The sequence below is a fragment of the Zosterops lateralis genome, assembly GCF_965231275.1.
Source record: "Zosterops lateralis genome assembly, chromosome: 3".
Taxonomy (NCBI): Eukaryota; Metazoa; Chordata; class Aves; order Passeriformes; family Zosteropidae; genus Zosterops; species Zosterops lateralis.
The window spans coordinates 68,858,150-68,882,328 of record NC_139764.1 but is presented as its reverse complement, the minus strand read 5'-3'; the positions used below and the strand labels follow the sequence as shown (position 1 = coordinate 68,882,328).

Genomic DNA, 24,179 nt, shown 5'->3' with positions numbered 1-24,179 from the left:
TTTGAAGTGCATTTTCACTTTTATTTCAAAACTTTAGACAAGTTACTTTAGTATATAAATTCAATTTTTTTTCCTCTTACAGAATATAAAGATAATTCCCTCATTACTTCAGTATAAAGTGTTTTACAAGCTTGAAGACAATTGCATAAGTGTTTCTCATACAGGATATCAGAAATAAAGCAGTCTTTCTACAGACATTCAGACAGGTGACTACCTCAGAAACAGCATAGCAGTTTAGTCAAATACAAGTGAACACGTGACACTACAGTTGTGAAAGTTCAAGTAAGGCCAAGTCAGTAAACATTGTTAAGTCATTGCAAATAATAGTGGAAAGGTTTGTGAGACATTGCAAGGGGTGAATGGTTTCATAGTATAATACTCTTAAATCAAAGATTCAGAGGGATTTAGCTAGAAGACAAGTGAGTTCTTAAATGCTATAAAGCATATGCAAAGACCAAGCAGTGTACTGGTGTTAGTGGAGACTTCATGCCTGTTCATCCTCAGCATGCTAAGACAAACCACAACCTCTTAAAACCAAGCATAAGAACCACTAATATTTGAGGAGATGCTTTTAAAATTCAAGTATGTCTTATTTTGGATGGTGTGTAGTTTTTATCTATTACTTCATCTTGTAAGAACATGTGAAGACAACGCTCGTTCTGTGCCAGTGGGTGGCCTGCAACCCTGGAGAAAAAAAAACAAGCATTAGTGGGAACCAATTGAGCCTACTTGTGGCTATCCTGCAGATCAAAGTTTTGTACCAATAAACTGTTGTTCTGCACTTGGGCATAGATCCTACTTTCACTTCATTGCTGGCAACTAGAATGCCTTCTAGCAGCAAGATTTATCACACTTCCCCAGTTGAAGTTAGCCCATAGGAACCCTGAGCTACCTCTGATCCTTTGGAACCATGTTACATCATCTGCAACCTGCAATTGATGGGACTATCCAAGTAAGTGCTCATTCTAGCATTAGGAAATCTAGAGCTAAGAAAGGCATGAGGATTTTTGTTTTTTAAAGGTCCTAAGACTTTTGCCACGGGACACCCTTTTGAAAGCCCTCAGTTGTCAGTGTTAGTGAGCAGCAGATTGTCCCGGCAGAGCTGAAGCCTGGCTCCAGCAGGGGGTGCAAAGGCTTCCCGAAGGCTCAGGCACTGCTCCACACAGACTCCCCGGGGTCAGTGTCCTGGCCTGTATGGGCAGCACTGCACACAGCCAGGGGCTACTGGCACTTCTGCCCACTGCACATGTGGCAGCTTGCAAACACAGGAGACAGAGCTTGCTTCTTCTAGCGGACATCAGCAACTCTACTGTAGATTTAATTGAAGCTGTAAAACAATCCTTTTAACAGTAAAGAAGAAATTAAATTAGGAGACACTCAGAAACTTGAAAGAAAATCACAAGGTACTGCACTTGAACTCTTAAAATACCATGCAGACTCCTGTGTTGGTAAAAATCCAAAAGAATCAGATACCCGAAAGTTCACCATTTATGGACACAAATACCTAATGCAGTTTGGTTTGAAAAGAACTACATCCAGTTTGGTCAATCAAGACAGACTGCTTCCTTTAGGAGAGAAAGTCCCCCACCATCCCAAGGGCAGCCTGTGTAAGCCTTGTGGCCTCTGTATCTGTCAGAACATTTCTACTTGTAACAGAAGGCATTGGTGGTTGAACACATGCAATACATATTCAGCTTCAATGGCTCAGCAGCACTTCCAAGCACTTCTGTGCATCTTCTCCAAAGTTATCTATTAGTGTTTATTTCATCACAGAACATACTCACTAGTCACTGAGGAAGCTATAATGAGGAAACTGAGCTCTCCTATTCAGTACTGACGGATTATTTCAAGTGCAGTTAGAAAATGTATCCATCTTGCCAGGTTCTAGCAAAAGGCAAGCTGTCTCAAGCGCTAGCTCACAAGGATGACAGTCCAGAGTAACTAGTTTGAGTTCCTTACCCCATCAGAATAATGGGTACTATCATTTACTAGTGTTAAACTTCAAGGAAAAGACAATATAGGAAAGGATGAGGCAGCAGCATATTTTTTCTTCCTTTCAGGAAGGCTTGAAAATTGGTGGCTGAATTGCAAGACTAGATCTGATTCAGCTCTTGGTTTCACAGGAATACCTCACTCTGCATTGGCTTTCCCCCAGTATTTTTCACCAAGGTGACCCTTACACACAGCAGCTGCTACTTCAAGAATTTTCACGTATCTCAAAGTCAGGTTGAGGCAGACAAGAGTGTTGAGACATAACACCCTTGTGAATGTCACTGAATGTTGTATTGATGGTGGTGCCAGCAAACTGGCCCAAGAGACCTGACTCAAGCTGCACTGTTGTGATTCAGATTTTACATCTAGAGGGATAAAGCTTCTCAACAACATCCATCTCACACTCCCAAACATTAAGAACTAGCATTGGTGCATCAAGATTTTTTTTCCAGTTCCAGTGGTATCAGTTATCTGAGGGACTCTATAATTCCAGAAGCAAAGATCAGCTTTGATTATGCAATAATGTGACTGTACCATGCAAAGGACCTTCAGGTCTAAGTTTATTAGTGCCCAGAGTACTTGGCAGAAGCCTTAAAGGTTCTAAATGGTTCAAAACTTCAGTAATATTTACTTAGTTGGTTATGCCATTAGAATACACTGATGAATTAAATTGCTATGATTTGTGCCTGAAAAGCCTCATTCCAGATGTACTCAACTCTGCCACTACATCAATAGCTACATTAATCTCCTTTTATGTTTCAAAGGAGGAAAAATTAACCAAGAAGTTTTACACTCCCACAAAATCAACTTATTACTTGCAGTAGGACTGAAAAATGGATACCAATAAGCTGGCCATTCCATTTCTGTCAGTTATACAGAGTATTTCAGAGAGTCAGGATGACTGCTTCACATCACCTGCTTTCATGCATATTGCTAGACTCAGCATACAAAACTTCCAGTAAGTGCACTTTTTCTCCATTTAAGATAGAGTTCCAAGTCTGCATGGATAAAGGTTGTACTTTATAGTCATGACTGCCTGGATTTTACAGCATTAAATAAACCCAAACACATTCCATCCTACTACTGGATGCCTTGGAAGCTCATTCCACTTGTCTCTGAACAACAAAAAGAGCAGTTCTTAACATTTTACCTGTTAAAAACTATTAGCAATACTTCTGAAACGAGTTAAGAAGCAACTATGTGAAGAAAAATTTCAGAGATATCATATGGGCACACTTACTTGTACAGGATAGATAGTTTTAGTGAACTAGTCACTTGCAACTCCAAGACACATGCCTGAACTAACAGTAACTGACAAAGTACATTTTCATAAGTTCTGGGGTAACTCACACGCATCCTCTGTTCCTGTTAAACAGCATTGCTATTGAACAAGAATAGAATGCCAGAGGAACTGACAGGCTTGAACTCCCTGAGGGAGCAGTCCCAAATCCAGTTGGTCTGAATAGCATTGACTCCAGGGACCAGAGGAGCTGGTTAATTGACAACACTCCTTACCCACTGTTTGGATCCACACTGCTAAAGAGACTGAACCAGCTATTCAGGTCAGTGTACAGACAGTGGTGACTAGTGTCAGATGGTGGAAAAAGAATCATAAGACTTTGTAACTATAATTTCTGCTCACCCTTTGAAAGGCAGGGACAAAATCCAAAATGTCTATTTCAAACTATGTGTGCATACCTCAAGTAGTGTTTTTACTTTGGAATCTTCAGAAAGATTCTCAGGATGATTAGAGAAAATAGGCATCATCACATAAACTGATAATACCTCATATCTGCAATCAAAGTAAAGCCCACTGTGAGCTCTACTGTTCATCCAGTTGGAAGATACCTTTCCAGAAATTATAAAGTAGAATTATTTTGAACACTATAATTTTAGTAGCAATTTGCATAAATTAACAACAACACTAACAGTCATTTCAGCTGTTCAGGTAAGGACTAAGATACCCAAACTAATCATGGGATGAGCACTGATAGTACATCCTACTGCAAGATCACATGGAAGTTGGTATTCTGAACCTAGCGCACCCTTAGGAGGATTAGTAGCTTCAATTCAATTTTCCAGTGCTGAGCTCCAGGTTTGTCTCTAAATAACTAGGTCCAACACTTACTTGTTTATGAATTGTTCAAGAGCCTGCTTCCGTTCCTCTATAAAGGAATCATCAAATATACCATCATCTCCTCGGAAGGGGAGCTGACGGAGAAGAGCTTTTCCTGGTAGAGGTGGTACCACAACCTGAAAGATTGACAGAAGTGTCCTTAAGTGCAGCTGTAAGCAAGTTCATCAACCTCTTCTCCCTAGAAGACCCAATTCACCAGTCACATTCCTAGTGACGTAATAAAACATGAGCAGAGAAGAACAGTCCCTGCCCACACAGGTAAGCTGAAATCAAGTAGTTTAACTCAAAACTATTAAAACAAAAAGCCTCTGGCATTGCAGCACTGAGGCTTGATAAAAAGACTGACACAATGGTTTATTTCTGGGCATTTTCAACCACAGTATCTGCTTTATATGATACAGGCATTATAGCAGCATGAAACATTTCAGCATCATGACTCTTTGTATGTCTATGAAGATTTGTATTTACTTTTCATTTTACTCACCTTGCTTTCTCTTTCTAGTTCATTCCTTAGCCATTCAAAGTCACTATATCTTCTTCTGACTGTAGATTCTTTCAGTTTGAAGATAGGTAGATTTGTCTGAAAACAAGAACACGAGCTATTGATTAGACAGATTTGAAGTTTTGATAAGCAGAAGCAAGAGCCAAGCTTTTAAGTTACACATTAGTTCCATTTAAGCAACAACAGCAGTATTGAGAAACACTCAAGATACAGAAACAGAGATAAGGTTCTAAGCTAGATGAGTAAGCTGTACCTGCATAGCTATGAGCCTCATTTATATGGTATCCCAATTGCTGGTAATTTGTCATCCTATCACCAAGCAGAATATCTGATTTTCTGGCCACTTGAGATGTTTCTAAGGTTGCAGAAGCATCTGCTATTCTTACTGTCTCAGGAACTGAATTCCCAATATATACAAAATTGGAGGTGGGGAGAGAAGGGGAAAGAAAGTCTTATTCCACACAGGTTTCTCTTGCTGCATTCAAGGGAATGTTTCAGATAGCAACATAGGACATTAACCAAACTTCCTGTACTTTTCTACTTCCTTATACAGCATTGCCTCCAACATCTTCAAAAGCAAAACTTGCAAGTCTTCCAGTGAATCCAGGACTGATGAAGATTTAATAGCACAAGCTGCCAAGTTTGGGTAGCTCCAAAGAAGCCAACAAGGCTGAGATGCTTTACAACGTTCAGTGCTGAGATCAGACTGTTAGACTACAGAGTTAAACTAAGCAGAGCATGATTAGCGAGTGCTTTGCTGGAGAAGGCTAGGGGGCAGCACCCAAACCTAAGACCCTTGGAAGGGTCATCACACGGGAGCAAGGCTATAATGCTGCACAAGACCATGTTAAATACACGGGCACCATGCTACAAGCACTTATACTAACCTGTGTGAGAGTCTGCATTACTTCTGTTCTTGGGGTGCAGTGTTATCCCACTTTTGCAATCCAACTCACACATTATTTTAAAAGTAGACACTGAGAGAGTCCTCTCCTAATGACATCCTGGCTAGAACATTACAAAATTGTTTCTAGGAGTTATGACCTCCTAAAAGTAAGACCACGAGCCTGTAATTACCATACACAACCCAGAAGTCACAGAATAATGCCTACTGTTGTCAGACTGCAAATTCACTAACAGTCTTCACATACTTTTAAAGAAGACTCTCGAAGAGCACTGTAGGAAGCTGATGTTCACTTGGGACTAGAGTTACTTCCAGCCTTCCGGATGGCAGATGCACAATAGTCATTCTCAGCTACTGTCTTCTACTTTTTGTTGTTTTGGTTTTTATCTTGTAGGCCACCTAACTCAGTATCTGATCACTGTTTGAGTGGATACCCCTGTACAATATAATTTGTAGCATGTTATGCTTAAGCTACCATTAGGGAAAACTTTTGGCTGCTCAAAACAAGTTTAATTGCAGAGATATTTTCCTGCACTAGGTAGGTCCATGACTATGGGTCATTGTATTGCTGCCAGCCAGTACTGGCTGTCACATAAAAGTACTCGATAAATTAGTTGTGTACTTTCCCATTATGCAAGTTAGTTCATAATTTAAAAGTGATAAAGTATAGAACAATATTTTGTTATGGTATCTTATTGCTAAATGTTTAAAAGCATTCAAGTTCTCTTTCCCAGGTAAAATATTGCTGATTATGTTAGTGACTAATAATAAAATCCTATTTAAGACTTACGTCAGAAGCCAGGCTTTATAAATAAACACTCTTGTCTCGATGGTAAGAGTACTCTACTCAAGAGTGAATATAGCTGGATTCCCCAGAGGGCATGAAGGAGATTCCCAGAAGTTAAGTACTGGATTATTTTCCTCTGATTTCAGCTATTGTTTTTTTAACCAAGTTCACCATTACACATTACAACATCAACTCTTTGTCAGTGTCTCAGGTAAGAAAGTCCTTTAAATTATTTAACATATAGGTTCTCACCTGCAGGAAATACTCATTTCTCCTCTCAAGTGACTAAAAAGGGATTAAAACTGGATAAAAGCAGGTAAAATCTTCAGTTCCCAGATCTTCAGGAGCTCTTTTCATGCTTCTAGGCATGAAATCTATAAAGTTAATCTCTAAACAACATATCAGGCTTACAAGTACAATGTGAGGGCAGAAGTGCCAATTGAGCTCACTTTACCTTCTACATTCCCTTTTGAACTTTTGACATGCTACCCCAGCTAGCAAGTTGGAGAAAAGGACAGGGCTCTTTGCTTTCCTTGTGAGTTGAAAAATCTTCTCAGATTTTGATCATAAGTACGTAAATACTCAGATTGAAAAGTACGTCAAAAGGCATCAACTAAATTAAGTGTCTTGCAAGTCACAACTTGACAACTATATTCTAAAACAAAGTACATGTTCGCTGTCCTTTGGTCTGGATATGAACTAGAGCTTTCTGTTGAGATAACTCCTAAACCTCATGTTTCTTTAAACCCAGACACTGCAGTAATTCTCCTTCCTCTAAAAGTACTGATAGAGCAGTGTTCCTAGGGTAAGCAGCTGTTAGGAAGGATCTGTTTAAAAATACAATTTGAGAGTCCTGTTTTATACTGCTTAACCTATTTACATCTTAGGTCCCTATTGTTAATTCAAGCTATATTCACATCTAAAGTTACTGTATGGGCCTTTGTCATTAAGGATTACTGCCCTGTTTGAGCAGACCACCCTTTCCTGCAGTAGGATGGGCTTCTGCATGCCCTACTGCCTCCATCCCCCATGGATAGACAGTTTTCATCAAGCAAGTCAGACACCTCCTGAAGCATGGGCTTTCACTGGACAAGAATTTGGTAGAAGGAGAGAATCCTGAAGACTCAATAGAAACTTCCATTTTCTATTAAATTGTCATTTCAAGACCATGCAGGCTATTAAAAACGTTATTCTCTCCTTGACAAATTATGTTGAGTTACCCTCGTTCAGTCACTAAGGTGCCACCAGCTATTCTGAGTGCTGCCAGTGTTGTGGTTGTCTGCTAGAACAGAGACAAGAGTAAGGAACAAAACTTGAAGTCAGGCTAATTTCATTTTTACGAGCATTTCTGCCCACGCTCATTCAGCATTATAATGTCAACTTTCTGGCCTGCTGAGCTGCTAAGTTTACTATCACAAAACTCATGACCCAGTTTGGAACAGTCCCTGGAGCACAGCTCATTCCTGTGGTAATTTCAGGGTAATTTCTGCAGCAATTCTTTCTTCAGAAGTGTAATAATTATACCATTTATTGAAAAATAAAAATTCAACAGCTTCCTGTTGAACAGTCCAAAATCATGCTGCTTAGCAATTTGAATGCAAGCCCTCAACCTGAAAGGATTATACAAGACATCTGACAACTGAAAGTCACTAGTCAGAACTGCAGATAAAGCATTGCTGCAGAAGGACAAACAAACCAGTTCTGCAGAACTCCCCACACAGCCCAAAATCCTAAGCCACAGAAAACTACTAACTCGAGACAGATTTTGTGTAGCACTGTCTCTTTATTACACTGTGTGTACACACCATTGGGCTTTCTCTGACAACTGTCAAACAGCCTGTATTCTGCTGGGGCAGTTAATGGCCAGTCAGTAACCAGAATAAATATTGCCAAAACTGGTGCCAAGTTACATTACATAATCAAACAACAGGTGACGAATTCAGATCCTTAAGTCACTCCTGCATTTCTCCACTCAGATGCCAAAATGTTTCTACAGTCATTTGGCTAGTGCTCAACAAACCAGAAATGGGAAGCAGTGGTTCCTTGCTAAGACTTTGGGGAAAATCTGTGTTCACAGTAAGCATGTTCCTTCAGCTTCATTTATGTCACCATAACATACTCAACTTTGAGTCCAACTCCAAGTTCAGGAGATTCCCAGTTCACCTCAGTCTTAAGATAGTAGCTTAAATAACCAGGCAATAGTCTTCCAGCTCTTAATACAGTCACACCCCAAGCTATGCCCAGTTAGAGGCTGAAAAACTGTTTCTGTAGGCAAGTGAAGGGAATTTCACAAGCAGAATGCAAGTAGTTTGAGTACTAGTCATTACTGTCCATTCAGCTTCAGATACAGTCATCCAACACAGCCATTCTGGTAAACAAATTACCTTAAACACAGGAGGAAAATCACAGTAATTTATTAGTTTCTAATTAGTTTAAATTAATAAAATAATTCTAAGTATTTTTAAATCTTAGTTTTAGACTAGCTTATCCACTGAGTGGAAAAAGTCTTGCAAACAGTCAGACTAAAAATTTGTTTCCAGACATAAATCAAATGCAAATAGCATTTGGGTTCCTTCAAAGAGCATGCTCACACTCCATGAGATTGTATGACAATTCAGCCCAGTCCATCCCTACAATAACAAACTCCCCAGATGTTGTTGCTCAGCAAAGTTTGAGGTAAATTTGTTCAATTTCTTCAACTGCAATCATAACACTCAGCAGCAGGACTGCACTGCCCCTGTCTCGCACTCCTAACAGGCAGAATAAAGCTGCACTGCTGCCACAGCACCTACTTTGATGTCACCTCTTTTGAGTAGGTTATGGCAGCCTTGAGAGAACTCTGTTTCCATTAAAATAGAGTGAAAGAAAGCACACAGCTCACTTTTGATAAAAGTTTGTTGCTTTGACTCTCAGGAGCTAAATTCAAGCATCTTGACTGTCTCATGCAAGCTGTAACCTTGTCAAGAGCCTACACCCTTTGACTGCATTTACACTCAAAGGGAGCTCTGGGGTATCACAGTAAGTAGCATTCTGGATGAATAAAAAAAAGTATTATGATTTTTCTTAACATAGGAGCCTGCTGTCCTTGTGTACAAGAAACTGGCTCCAGCAGTCTGCTGTTATTGCAGAAACCTTGCCAGTGGTTTGTTTCCTTCCCAACTCAACACCAGCAGCTACCTCTCGATTTCCTACAATTATAAAAGGCAAGAAAGAAGGAAAACATGCTTGAAACTTCAGTTTCTAGAAGTTTAGATTTTTGCTGGGTATATTACTGAAGGAAAGCTTCTTTCTTCACTGCAAAATATCAGACCAGAGATAGTTATTTTTCTATGTTTCAGTCCTTTTCATCAAAACAGAGTTCTATCTCCCCTTTTCTCTACTTGGTGTCCAGACCTACTGAAGGTATGTCATGTTTAAAAGAATAAGAAAAAATAAAAGTTAAGAGAACAATGAAAAATCTGACCATCTAAGTTTTGAACAATGCTCACTTACACTATACCAAGAACTTTTGAGCTTCCCACTCTGCAGTACTAGAGATATGAAGCCAGGATGGTTTTTACCTTAAAGACTAAGGCAGTGAAATCCTAAGAGCAACACAACAACAGAGACTATCCTAACCTTTGCCAAATCCAGTGCTTTGAGTCCAGAGTTGCACCCTGAAAAATGAGCATAAGAATGCCTGTATTTTTGCCAAAAGCATCTATCATCACCTGAACAAGTTCAACATCACAAACAGTTGAATTATGGTGTGCCACAGTCAAAAGACTCTAAATAGGGTGAGTCAAGAAAAAGAGACTTCTTAGTGATTCTTTATTCTTCAGGTTCATGCTCAGAAGCCAAAGATAAAAACTGAAGCCTGCATTGAGGACACATTTGGACAAAGACTTGACAATACCCAGACAGAACTTGTAACTAGATCAGGGTTAGCAAGTCAAAGCCTCCTGTGAAATACCAAATATTCATTTGAAAGAGAAAGGATTGCTACTTTTACACAATTTAAGGTGTAACAGTCATATGGCTCTGATTTGACCTACTGTAATGTTCATACTCATTCCTCATTAGGAATGACTGAAAAGGGATCACATTAAGTTGATGGTTTAGCGTCATTACTGACATCCATCAGCTACAGTCAAATGGGGATAAAAAAATTCCAGTGAATTGCTGCAGTTGCTAATTTTTATCAAAAACTGAACTTCTGATATGCTTTGTGAGCTAGAGACTGTCTACCATCCCTATACTTCAAATATGCAAGAAAAAAAGCAGTAAACCAACTAGTTTAAAAGTGGGTCTACAAAGTAGCAAAAAATTCTCTTCATATTTCCAGTTTTATTGGAGCAGTAACACTCCTAAGTAGCCACTAAAAGCTACAGAAAGGCTTCCAAACCCTGTTCATTAATCTGCAGCAGATCTTAACACTTAGAGGGTGCTACAGCTTAGGCCCATAGAAATAATCTGAAGCTTTATTTCCAGGTCTAGAGGTGGCTTTGAACCACTTATATATAGCTTCATTTTCTTCTGGATTTTAGAGTAAAGCTGCTATGCAGTAGCTTATTGTTATGCTTTCAAATAGGTTTTGTGGCCAACACAAATTATACTGTAATATGGGAGAATCTTCTGGAGCATAACACAGATTTTGAATTGGATTCCTAAGAAATAACCACAGAAGGAACATTTCATGGACTTGTCTTCAGTTGATAAAACACTTGTTTTTATACCTTGACTAGAATGTTAGGGCTTCCCCATCCTTTTTACATTAGAAGTTACAGCAACAATAGCAACTTCAGACCTTTACTCAGTGCTACAGCTCACAGAGTATTTGGATTATGTGCCTGTTAAAACAGCCTCCAGTAGTGCAACAGGCATTGCTTTACCAAGTGAAAAAACTTTAAATAAAATACTTTCCTTACTGCTAGAAGACATAAACCTCTGCTGCATCATTTATCTCTCCAGATGAAAAGCAGGAGAGACCAGACTGCTCTAAAGTTCAAGCTGACATTTTTTCAGCAAGCCATCTAAAAATAAGCACATATCAAAACTCCCTGGCATCACATGCCCACCTGGATCACAGCCATCTGTCCTACAAAGATTAGTCATTGTTCCATTTGATTTGGTCTGTTCTGCACTGTACTAGAGTGCAATCTTAAAACATGACAATCAAGTCCTGCACTGTATGCACTAAAATAAAAGGAGTGTAAGCCACCAGTTAAACTAATATACTAATAAGAAGCATTATTCAGAAATGTGGTTATTTTATTTACACATAACAGATATCAATGCCAAACTAGTTCAGTACCTTTGGACCAGCCTCTTGAACCTAGTTTAATGACAAACCTCTATAGAAAAAAACCAGCTGCTCAAGGGTAAATCCACTTTCCTTGCTTTGGAAGTTTCTTTCATCCAGCCATTCTACTTCTTTGTCTTCCTAGTCAGTGTCCTTGGAAATTCTCAGCCTTCCAGTTACACTTTTCTGAATTACTGCTTGAAGGAACAGCTAATGTTCGTGAGGGTGCAGTACTCAGGCTGTAGAACAGAAAAATGGACACCTGAATCACTGTATTTTTATTCTTTGTAGAAGAGTCTGAAAATACCTAAATGGTAGCAGTGTCTAGAATGGGTTTTAAAAGCATAATTTACTACAGTCAGAGTAGACTTGCAGAGTTATGCAAGATTTGTAGTAGTAGGGAAATAGAGAATTACTGCTGATTATGCATCTGTAAACACACCCCCACTGAATCAGTGTTTAGTCATGACTCCACCACAAACTTCAACTATTAAACTGTACAATGCTGAAGTCAACTACAGGAAGGGCAGATTTGATTTTTTTCGTGGTGGGGGAGGAATCTGCAGCTTCAAACCCTGCCAAACATGAAGGACAGGGCATCTGGAACTGTTCAAGGACAAAACATTTCAAAAACACATTTAAAAGCACCACTTTGCAAAACATGGCAAAAGACAAGTGCTTTCTGAGCAAGTATCACTTTCAGTTCATTTTCTGTCTTACTCTGACTTGATCACAGCAGGCAGACTTCAATCAGTTAATCACAAGTCAAACCACTATAAACATGTTGAAATGTAAATATTGTATCCAAACTAGGTCTTGAAAAACTTGGTTAAGGAGAGAACAGGACTTTCAAAAGCAACTCGAGTTCAGCAGTACTCAGATAAATTTCCCCAATCCCTTGAAAGCAATACTATTCTTAATACTGCAAGCACTTCACAGCCTGTGTATCCATTCCCTTCCCCACACTGGACCTACACAGTCGAGCACCTCTGCAGGTCTACAGAAGTCTTTCTGCAGAAGATACAGGAAACCTGACTGGAGCTCTAAAGAGCACTGGTACTACTCAACTACTGCATTTCACAATGGAAGCACAGCAAGACATTCTCATTCTACACCTCGAGAGCAACTGCACTACGGAATATCAAAACACTAAGTTATACCTTAGTGCCAAATTTAGTAATACTGATTAGAGGCAAGAGGCCATTGAACATTAAAGAACAGAGCTAAGATGACAAAGACTTTTAGTTTAGCTTTGGTTTGACAAAAAGGAATTCTTTAACTACTTGGACTAATGGCTCCTGTAACAGGTACCTTATGCTACTGTCAGTTTGAATATCAATGACTTCTCTGCAAGTTCTCACTAACCATAAACAGATGATTTAACCTTTCAGTCTAGGTGACAAACCTAACCAAAACAGGCAGCACAGAAGTCACTTTTACTTCTACAGAAACAAAAGCAGATGAAATAGTGTTAACAGTTTATTGCCAGATCACTGAATATTCTGAGTTCGAAGGGATCCACAATGATTGTGAAGTCCAACCCTAAAGCGAACAGCCCATACAGGGATTGAATCCACAAGCCTGGTGTTATGTGGCACCATGCCCTAAGCAACTGAGCTGTTCTCAGGGTTGCCAAAGGGATATTTTTCAAAGCAGCAAGTTCCTGGATACCCATACGCTTTGTTGCAGTACTCTAACTGAAGTGCTTATCTCCTGTGGCACCGCCTTTACCACGGGGGTAAGGCTGTGACGCAGCCACTGGATCAGAGTCAGCTTGTAAAGCTTAAGTCTCGTCTCCTTAAAGGATTTAACAACTGAAGCTATTGCACACAATCTGCTTGAGCAAGGACCTTCCTTTTGACCCACTTATCAAGAAAATTATGTCTCAATCACAGCAGAAGACAAATGATACCTGGAACTCTACTGAGGACTACACACATGCTGTAGGATGCTAATATGATAATTGTAATTTGTTCTATGTTTGTTTCCTAGAATTCAGAGAGAGAACTAGCTTTTAGTTCATGAATAGTAACAGGTATTCCCATGCCCTCATTCAGGAGTGTTGACTTGAACAAGCCCATCCTGAAAAGGTTTAATAATAAGAAGAGAAGAGCTAATAAAGACATATGAAAAACAGCATGCAGGGGTATTTACACTGAGAACTTGACTTTTGGTTCACATTTTTCCTCAAGAGGTAAGGGCAATGAAGTAGCTGACTGTATTCCTTTAGCAGGCAGTCTAGTTGATTATGTTAGTTTTAAATGCTGCACAATGACCACATTGTGATCATCTAGATACCTTCAGATGAGAGAAGTACTTTATCAAGTTTTATTTCGCTAGATGAAGCACTTAGAGCTTTATATTCTACTGCATAGTCCAGCCCACCTTAAGCCCTCACACACAAAGGACACCTCAGAATGGTACAAATCCACTGCCTGATGCTGCTGATGGAAAGGAAATTCTCAAGCACCCTGTCAAAAACATGGCCCACGCAAATTTGCTATTTTGGCACACCAGGGTGGCATTTTCTATCACTTATTTCTAAACAAGATATTTGACTTTCATTGCTAGGCTGCACTGCAGTGGCACACTGCCACATTGTGTGCCTTATAGTGGTTGCTACAGTGGAAAGCTTTCTGTCATCACCTTGTCCAGCTTTGCCAAGAATAGACTGTTATTTAATGCACAGATTCAGGCTCAGAAAGTCAATGCTTTCACCCACTGTCCATCTGTGAGGCCGCCCAGCTAGAAGTGCTGCATAGGGTCTACCTGCAGCACTCCTCTCAAGACTCCTAAAATGTTTTTAAAAGCACCATACTTAGCATTTACCCCAACACACAGCCATCCTGCACAGAGACACTCACTGAAACAAACCCTCCCAAGTTCCAAAACACTACTGCCCTTGCTTACACAGCAGCGAACAGCTGAGCAGTCTACCCAAAACTTCAGAGTTCCCCATCAGGCTTTCCGACTTCCACCAGAACTTGATGAGTACAGCATTACAAGAACTAAAGCATGAGTTGTTCCACTTGCTGCTTTCAAGACAACAGATATGCTTCAACTGCAGTACCAGTAGAAAGCTTGCCAATAAAAGCTTTGGGAAAACTCTGCAGTGTTTCACACACATATGTTTCACAAGATACTTTTTATCAGATATCAATTCAAGAGTCTGCTAGCAGTTCAGTCTTTCCAAAAAAAAAAACAACCCCAAAAGTGAAGCTTTGAGATTCAGACAGAGATAGAATTACAGAGTGTAAACAGCATGACAATGGTACAAGTGTAATTGTCTCAATGCAAACTTGAATTTCAGCATCCTCTCTGACAATGTTTCTGGCTTAGAATGATCTCCAGCTGTAACACGAGGCTGCTGTCCTTTAGCTTTCACCAGAATTTGGCAGCAGTTAAGCCCTCCATTTCTGCACACGGAACATTTTACTGTTGGTGTTACTTGAAGACACAGCTCTACAGATATGATACAGGTAACTCACACCATCTTCTCAAGTTTGCTCTGCTGCTACTACCAGCACCGCTGGGGGAAACCACACATCGGCTGCTACTTTCTTACTTTCTGTGACCACAGGCACTTGTCAAACCACAGACACCAGCCGGTGACCACTGTCAATCACGTTCCAACAAGCAGCTTATGGTACTAGGCCTATCTTTCACAAATACAATACCACAGCAACTCATGTTTGAATTCTTCCTCTGTGCTGAAATTTGTGTATTAGCGACATGGTCCGTGTTCTGCTGAGAAGCAGTTAATTGATACAGGTTTAGACAGTGAATATAATTCTGCATGACTTGTATTACCTGCTCCGTAGCCTTCCAGCACACAGAGACACAAAACTCAATTTTACAGTTCATGGTAGCTCTGAGCTATGTGTACAGCAGTGCACAACTGGAAAGGGAATGATCACAGAGACAGTCCTGTACACCAGCATGCACAGATGCAAGATAGGAGGCTGGAGGATGCAATGTTTACATAGTAGTCGGTCTGGGAGGAAGAACAGAGAAGGTCACAGTACTATCACAGTGTACATTTGTTCAAATCATTCTTGGTCTTCATTACAACAGGAATGCAGAATTTTCTACCCCAAACACCAGGTGAGCTAAGACTAACCTGTCTCAAAACCTGTTTTTCTGCTTCCCTTTCCGATGAAGAACTTCAGTTGAGTATTTAAAAAAAATGTTACTGTTTTAATCACAAGAAATTTGACCTAATTCCCAAGGCCATGTGATGGCCATTTCCCTTTTGGATCATCTTCCCTGGATCCATCCACCCCAAATGCTCAATCTCATGGAAAGAAACGTCATCAGGAACTTAAGGTGCAAATACTTTCCAGCAAGGTAGAATTACATCTTTCTTCTAAGTGGATTGCTGGAGTTCTATTAAGGGCAGTGCAACGCAACATAAATCTTCAAGTTCTAATTTGACCTCACACAGAGGCCAATCACAGGCTACAGATATGTTAGTTTATTCTTCCTGCCCCATTGACACATCCTGGAACACAGAAATAGCTACTGAACACCACAATTTGTAAGCATCAGAAATAAAGAAGTATCCTCCCTAGTAGCTTTAGATTTCAGGTGATTTTGCTTTTTTAAGTAAGGTTACACTAAGCTGGGGACTTAGACCTTTTAAACCAGAAAATTCACACAAGTTTAAGTCTTGTCTGGTGAATTTTAGTGACCAAGGCAGCAGCCCTCAGCTGTATCCTTCCCTGCTGTGAAGAACTCATATTGCAGAGAATGTGTGCAGGGAGACAATGAAGGTTCACACTTTTTTTACTGACTGTAACAACTGATCAGGTTCAATCAGTTGTAACAGAGTAAAGCTATACAACCACAAAGTAGACACAACCACAAAATATAAAAAACCCTCATATATAAGTATTCAACTTTCTCACTCCAGCTTATTTCTGGAAATGTGGACCAGAAAGGGGTTCCCTGCCTCAAGGCCCTACCAGCCACAGGCAAGGACTGTGCTGCAGACACTGCATTTTTTGATCATTCCTCTGGGCCCTGTTTATGAAACTAAAAAAGCTGAGGGGACACGGCAATCACTTCACATAGCTTTTTTCAAGCTCAAGACTACTAGCCTTTGGGGCAAGTCGCTGAACACAGCCCTTCCAGCTAGGAAGCATTCTAGTGTTACTAAGAAGAAATATTTGATAGCAGCACACGGTGAGAAACAGCCCTATTTATTAGGCACTACAATTTTATTCCAGGTACAAAAGAAAACAGGAAGCCTTCCCCCATACCCACGCACTTTATCACTCCAGCTGGCTCTGATCTAGCACGTGTGCCCACTAGACTTATTTACACCTTCTCTAGGTACTTTCTGAGGCCGCTGGAACCCTGAACTTGACCTCCTCCTCAGGGCAGATCCACCCACATTACTCCATCTCAGAGTGGAGAGTTTGCTCTCCTCTATTTACCTAGAGACAGAAAAGCAATTGCTCGCAGTACAGAGATATTTCTGAGGACAAGCTGTACACAGCAGAGCCGAAAGAGCACTTGTCTTTTGGTTATCTGAACCGAGCTGCATCGCCTTAGCTCCTAGAAGCCCGTGACAGAGCTCTCAGCCGCAGGCCGAGGATAGAGAGTCCACTGCGGCTCTGCCCCCGCCCCCAGCGCCCCGCACCGCAGCCGCCGTGACACGGCTCCTGAAGGACACGGCGGCGGGAGCCCGTCAGCCACCCCGGCAGCCACAGCGACCCGCCAGCCCGGCACGGCCCGCCCGGCTCCCGGCCCGGCCCGGCGCTGCCCCACCTTGACGCGGATCTCGTAGGTGGTGAAGCGGCCGCGGCCCACCCCCACCGTCTGGGGGTTGCCCACGTCGATCTCCAGGAAGTTGCTGGGCGGCCCGTAGGCGTCGTTGAGGTTCTGCGGCTTGCTGATCAGCCGCCGGGTGTCCGCGATCGTCTCGGCCATGGCGGAGCGGGCGCCTTCTCCCCTGAGCCAGCGACCGAGCCCCGAGAGCCGCTGCCGCCGCTGCCTCCTCCGCCCGCGCCGCCCGACCGACCGCCCGCCCCGCGCCCAGCTGACTGCCCGGCAACGCGCGCCGCCGCCAGCGCGCCCCCAAGGCACGCTGGGTAATATAGTTCTCGGGGGCCGCCTCGCTTGGTCAGGCCTGGCGCAGCCGCTCGCCTTCTGAACTACACGTCCCGGCGGGCGCTGGGGGCGCGGCGCGCTGGCCGGGAGCGCTGGTTTGTCGGACGCGCCCGTCCCCTCGGCCGGGTGCGGGCGGCGGAGGCGGCGGAGTTGGGGGCCGGGGTGGCTCGATTCTTCCCGCAGATCCTCATCCTCCGGGGAATGTAAAGACTGGGTGGGATACGCTCTATATACTAGGTGTTATGCAAAAGGAATCAGCCGGCTGCAAACGTAGGCTGGTGGACATGCCCACCAAAAGCTTTGTGTTGAAAGCAAAGTGTTAAATCACTGACCCAAGCTGCAATCGAGGTGGCGGTGTTGTTTGTAGTAGCCTTAAACCTTTTAAAACTTACTGCAATTGTAACAAATGGCACACAATAATAATATTACCAACGGGACCGGATTTTATGTCCTCATAGCTTGCAAAGCTAAAGAGTTCGTAAAGGATAGGAAGGGGAAATTGTGTTTACAGAATAAGTTATTAAAATGACTTGAGAGAGCAAGAAAGAGAATGAAAGGGAAAAGCAGAGCTGACAGAATTGTCCCCTTCCAAGACCTAAGGCCTTTATTTCTCATTATCTGATTAAATAGTTGGGTGTGTTATGATAAAAGAAGTATTTCCCAAAGTAGTGCAAAGTTTACCTAGAACATCAGTGAATTGAAATTATATCAATCTGCTATTATTTCTAAATTTTTCTATCATCTTGGAGGACTTTGGACTTTTAAAAATATCTGTTTAAAGTACCCCTCCAATAACTAAATGCAGGTATTATTTTCCTTCCACCTTTTCTTATGAAAGTGTTCTAATGATGTTCCTTTACTATCCATGTTGAATGAGACTGTGTGAAAACTAGTGATATTTTTTCCAAAAATCTGTGTAGGCAGTAGGTAAAATGGCAGGCTGCCCACAAATCACATCCAAGAGACATGAAGTTAACGTCTGGCAAGTTTAGTTAGCTGTTGTCTGTGTTGATAAAAAGGTAATCAGAAAACAGAGATGATCCCAAAGTACAAAAAATAGTTCATCCCCATTACCAGTATGGTGGTTTTGGGGATTTGCTTGGTAACTTTTCTTTGAATTTCCTTGTCATCACTCCTTCAGCATTATTTCTCCCACTTACTAGTGCACCTTTCTTTCTTTCCACTAATAGCTGCCAACTATTCACTTAATAATTATAAACAGAAATGAGGCTGATAAGAGTTTTACAAAGCAGGAATGCAGGGGAGATCTACCTGAGTCATACAAGGTATTAAACTGGTCGTGCAGCAAGGCAAGAAAAAACTTATTAATTCTACTGAGATTACATGTGCACCTGGAAAAGCTTTTGTTTGTTACACAACCTAAGGTGCCACATCTGACTGCAAATGTGAAAAAGAAACAGAGCACTGGTGTTGTCTTAACTATAATACATTGTCCATCTCCTGGCCAAGCCTGGTTTCATTATCTGTTCAAAGCAACAAAAAAGTGTTCAGTAGTGTACATTTGGAAAATTGCTGAGTCTGTGATGAATAAAAAACTTTGTTCTCATGCTGGGTAGATACTAAGAGTGAGGCCTGAGTTGAATGCTTTTCTCACAGCACACCTTCTCAGTACCACTATTGTGTCTGCTTTTCCTATTAGGGATGACTGGCGGTGGAGAGCCCTATGGAGGCTACAGGGAATGACGATTTTAGTGCCCACTTATCAACAGCATGGGTAGATAAAGGGGTTGCAGTGATTTGATGAGGTGTCCCATCTCTGTTTTTCCCACTGAAGTCAAATACAACTCCTCTGACCTGGAGGACAAAGGGGAAGATGCCCAGCTTCATGACTTGCGCCTCCCTTACATCACGAGAGAGCATAAATGCCACACTGGCTAACGAGACAAGGAGAAGGTGTGAAGGGAGGGGAAAAGCGGAGTCCTGCAAGCCTCTTTGTTTCTTTCCAATCCTCAGAAAATGCATTTGTTTACTTTGAATCATGTTCCAGGTTTGTTTGGTTGGTTTTTTTGTGATCATGAGAACAGAGTTATGCTATATGTAGTTGTTTCACATGCTAGAAAGGTTCTTTTCTCAGCATGAAGATAGGCATAAACTCAGAAAATAAAGTTTTAATTCTGTTTCTGACATGCACTTCGGGCCAAATCTCAAATCTGGAGGGAGAAAGGTCACCTGTGTTTGTAGGTTCAAAGATTAGATCAAGCATTTAGAATTGGACTCAATGATCCTTCTGGGTCTTGTCCAAGTCAGCATATTCTGTCACATCAATGAAAATCCTAGTGAAACTAAATTATTTAAGCATCAGGCACTCAAAGATTTGTTATTACACCTTGTTTATTAAACTATGACACAAAGATTTTCTGGCATAACTTCAAGTGGCAAAATGGATACCAGAGTCTCACAGCATGGATTCATAGAAGCAGTATTAATGGATGATTACCTCTGGAATTTTGGGTAGTAGTACTTCTCCAGTGGTTTTTTGTTTCTTTCTTCATTTTTTAAAAGAAAGAGTAATATTTAACAGGAAAGGAAACGAAATCGTTCCACTATCCTGTTAGGACTCTCCAGCCTTTCTGACAAGGGCCCAGGCTAGCACATTTTAGACAGCATATTTTGTCAGAACTTGTGGGGAATGCTGACTCAGGATAAAGCAAAACCCACAAGGCATTGGACTAATTGTGAAATGCCTTGTGTGGAAAAATGACTTCCTGATCCCTGCAGTAGCTGCCAGTGCTTTGAAACATGGTGTTTGAATGTCTGCATTGTGATCCTGCCTGCAAGATAATAATATTAAGCTTCTAAACATAACTTGTATTATCTACATTTATATGTACATCCATATACTGTGACCTCCTATTCTGAGAGATCGAGTAATGCCTGTGTACCTGAAATACTACAGTGAATTTCTAACACATTGAGCTATTTGAGCTGACTGAGATGCAAACTGGAAACAGATAGTGAAAAGGGCTGTAAGTCCATAATTTTGGGAACATTTGTGCAGCTTTATTAACCTGAGGCTTTATAAGCAATGTAGACTTTGAACAGAGTATTTGACTGTCTCAAAATAGATGAGGCTGATGGGGGTAGAAGTCTGCCCCTGGGTGTTTTGACATAATCCTGGGAAAATGATTTTCGATGGAAACTGTGTTGGTGAAACCTATCTGCAAAATCCATTTTCGTAGAGTAGGCTGAATGGTCAGTTCTGTATCAAAAGCACCTTTGTGTTTGGGAACCAAAGGTATTTCCCATGGTGGGAGTATCTTGGAGCCTTGCAGTCAGGTAAACCCAGCCAGTTCTGCAGTTCTGCAGAACTCAGAATGGTTCTGGTAGAGACCCAAAGACTTGGACACATCCATCCCCGTAGGGTTCAGCACATCCAAATTTCTAAAAGCAGTGCAGTGATACCACTAGAGTAGACATCTGGAGTGGTTTGATTTTACCCCTCATTTTTATTTCTGTTTTATTCCTGTTAGAGGCCACTTTTGGCTAGCTGGCAGAGTAATAGTGCAGCAGGGTTGAACAACTGCCAATTTAATTCCAGCACTGTTTCAATTTTTGAAGGTGGGCAAAGGCACAGGTACAGGAAATGAAGGGTACAAATGTAGCACAGAATGGATCTGTACTTGTTACAGGACATAAACCATGGTAATCTACAGAGGTGTTCTTGAAAGTCCTATTTGTTTAGGTTAACACAAAAACTTGCTTTGCCAAGTGCTTACAGCCAAAGGACAGTGAGTTCCTGGGATGTGCAATCCAGTGCATGGTGGCATTTCAGTTGGCCAGTGTATAGAAGGTTCATAGCATTGCAGAGGGTTTATTCATTTAGGTAGAAGATGTCCAAATAGATCCAAATGAGAAGTTTTTCTATGCTGCCTTGCATTGCAAGGTTAAGAAAAAAACAGTGACAATTTAAATAAATCAGATGTTTTTGCTGAAGATTATACTGTCATTTTCTCCAATTATTGTTGACATTTCACCCATTCATATTGTGATCTGAGTTAATAATGGAAGAAAACCCAGCTCTTGTTGCCTTGTTTATTCTTTGTTCTCAAGGAGATAAGCTGTTTATAAAGATAACTTATTTGTTATTTAAATCACTTTTACAGAATTTGTTTGTTTCCTTGTTTGAGTTTCTAAATATATTGCAACAATTGTGATGCATCTTTGAGATGTCTATTCAATTCACTATGATTTGTACTGGAATTCATTCCTAAATGGGCACAGGTGTTGATAGCTATAATATGCTGGAATGAGTCAAAACCAATAAATGCCCAATAGAGGAAAGATGAAAGAAAATGCACTGAAAACAGCTCTTTTAGGATGTGATAAATAGGCACTTTAATTCACTACTTAATTAGGTATATAGCGCTGAAGATGTGTCTGGAGCAACTACGTGTTTTAAACAGCTGAACATGTTAGAGGGTAACTTCAATCACTGCTAATATTTTCAAGATCATAAATATTATTTTTAGAATTAGCAGTACCATTCAGAATATAATCAGCTTTTGTTTGCAAGCTGTTCTATAGTTCCCTAAAGCAATATTTTCCAATACTTTTGTAAAAAGAAGTTCATTGATAGTCTATGAAAACTACTTGCTCACTTTTTCATGTTGCACAGAAATTTAATGCTAGAATAGGCCATAGGAATTCTGAGGTTGCAAAACCAAAAGTCAGTTTAAGCACTTCCTTCGTGCTTTACCAGGAACAGACACTTTGTTAACTATTTCTTGGACAATGCACTCTGCAGGCAACATCTCCTGAAGCCCCATATTGATATTTGGGTGTATTTCTGATGGGAATGACAGGCTGGCCAATGAGTGAGTGTTATGATTAGTGATTCCTGAGTGCCAGTGCCCTTCCCTTGGAGTGCAAACTTTCTGCATTGTGCCTTTCTGTCAAAAGAACTTGGTAGTTGCAGTGGAGGTGCTTGGATAAGACTGAATCAGCCTCTAAGGGTAGAATTGTCTCCAGAGAAATCTGCTTTATGTTAACATGTCTTGTTGCATTTTAAATATATGTTCATAGGCATAAAAATTATACTTATAGATATAAAATTAATACTGCTGATGTGCAGATAGGTTATAACTCTGGCCAGGGATATTTATCCTTAGTATTTTACAGATCTCTGTCCTTAGTATTTTATGGTCCATGTTTTTAGAGATAAAAGCAAATAGCACAAGATAGAAATTATCAACAAATGCAAATTCAGTTGCCAAAACTCCCAGATGACAGCTGTGGCACCCAATAGAGGCTTGGTGCCGTATGATACAAATTACAGGCTCACAGAATAGTTAGGGTTGGAAGAGACCTCTGGAGATCATCTAGTCTGTGGCAAGGTCACCTAGAGCAGGTGACACAGGAACGCATCCAGGTGGGTTTTGAATGTCTCCAGAGAGGGAGAGCCCATGACCTTGCTGGGGAGCCTGTTGCTCTGCCACCCTCTGCCACCAGTGTAAAGAAGCTCTTTTTTGTGTTGAGGTGGATGAGGAAGTTGTTTGCAAACTGGAGTTCATGGGTAGGGCAGTAAGGTGTTGTGTGCAGCTCTGTGTGGGTCTGGAAAGTGGATTTGTACCGAGTGGCTGAAGTGGCTGTGTAGGGAGTATGGCCCTGGGGCAGGCAGGCAGGTGGGCTCCTCAGGGGCTCCCCCACTGCCTGCAGCACAGTTTGGGGGGAAAAGAGAGGGGGAAGGAGCCAGGGACCAGCAAAGGACCTGGGGATGGTGGTTAACAGCGGCTCAACGTGGGCCAGTGTGTGCCCAGGTGGCCAAGAAGGACACTGGCATGCCGGCCTGTATCAGCAATGGTGTGAGAGCAGGACCAGGGCAGCGACTGTCAGCAGTGGCGATGCTGCACTTCAAATCCTGTGTTCGGTTCTGGGCTCCTCACTACGTGAAGACATTGAGGGGCTGGAATGAACCCAGAGAAGGGCAGTGAAGGTGGTGAAGGGTCTGGAGCACAAATCCTGTGAGGAGCAGCTGGGGGATCTGGGGTTGTTTAGCCTGGAGAAAAGGAGGCTCAGGGGTGACCTTATTGCTCTCTATAACTCCCTGAAAGGAGGTTTTAGCCAGGTGAGGGTTGGACTCTTCTCCCATGCAACCAGGGACAGGATGAGAAGGCACAGCCTCAAGCTGCGCCAGGAGAGGTTTAGGTTGGACATGAGAAGGAATTTCTCCACAGAAAGGGTGATTAGATATTGATAGTGCTGCCCAGGGAAGTGGTGGAGTCACCGTCCATGGAGGTTTTCAAGAAAGACTGGACGTGGCACTTAGTGCCATGGTCTAGTCGACATTGTGGTGTTAGGTCATAAGTTGGACTCGATGATTTCAGAGTGTTTTTCCAGTCTAATCGACCCTGGATTCCGTGACCCAGGCCGGGCCCGCGCTCCCCACAGCCCCAGGGACTCCATTTCCCAGCGCGCCCCGCGCCCGCGCCGCCGCCGCGCCGG

The 24,179-nt window shown here is 41.6% G+C and overlaps 1 protein-coding gene across 1 annotated transcript; it reads right to left on the bottom strand.

The window, feature by feature from the left end:
* Positions 1-17,622, bottom strand: SNX3 (sorting nexin 3). Its single transcript, XM_083858209.1, has 4 exons — positions 17,376-17,622; positions 4,614-4,709; positions 4,121-4,245; positions 1-684 (listed from the first exon to the last, which is right to left on the bottom strand). Exons 1-4 carry the CDS (start codon positions 17,535-17,537, stop codon positions 579-581), a joined length of 489 nt encoding a protein of 162 aa, XP_083714335.1. The 5' UTR covers positions 17,538-17,622; the 3' UTR covers positions 1-578.
* Positions 17,623-24,179: the final 6,557 nt, after the last annotated feature.

Bases quoted from the DNA above. Each gene is read 5' to 3' on its own strand.
- SNX3 (XM_083858209.1), bottom strand. From the start codon at position 17,537: ATGGCCGAGACGATCGCGGACACCCGGCGGCTGATCAGCAAGCCGCAG. The intron at 4,710-17,375 runs GTGGGGCAGCGC...TCTTGTTTTCAG, and splicing joins CCTACGAGATCCGCGTCAAG to ACAAATCTACCTATCTTCAA. The intron at 4,246-4,613 runs GTGAGTAAAATG...TCAATCTTTCAG, and splicing joins AACTAGAAAGAGAAAGCAAG to GTTGTGGTACCACCTCTACC.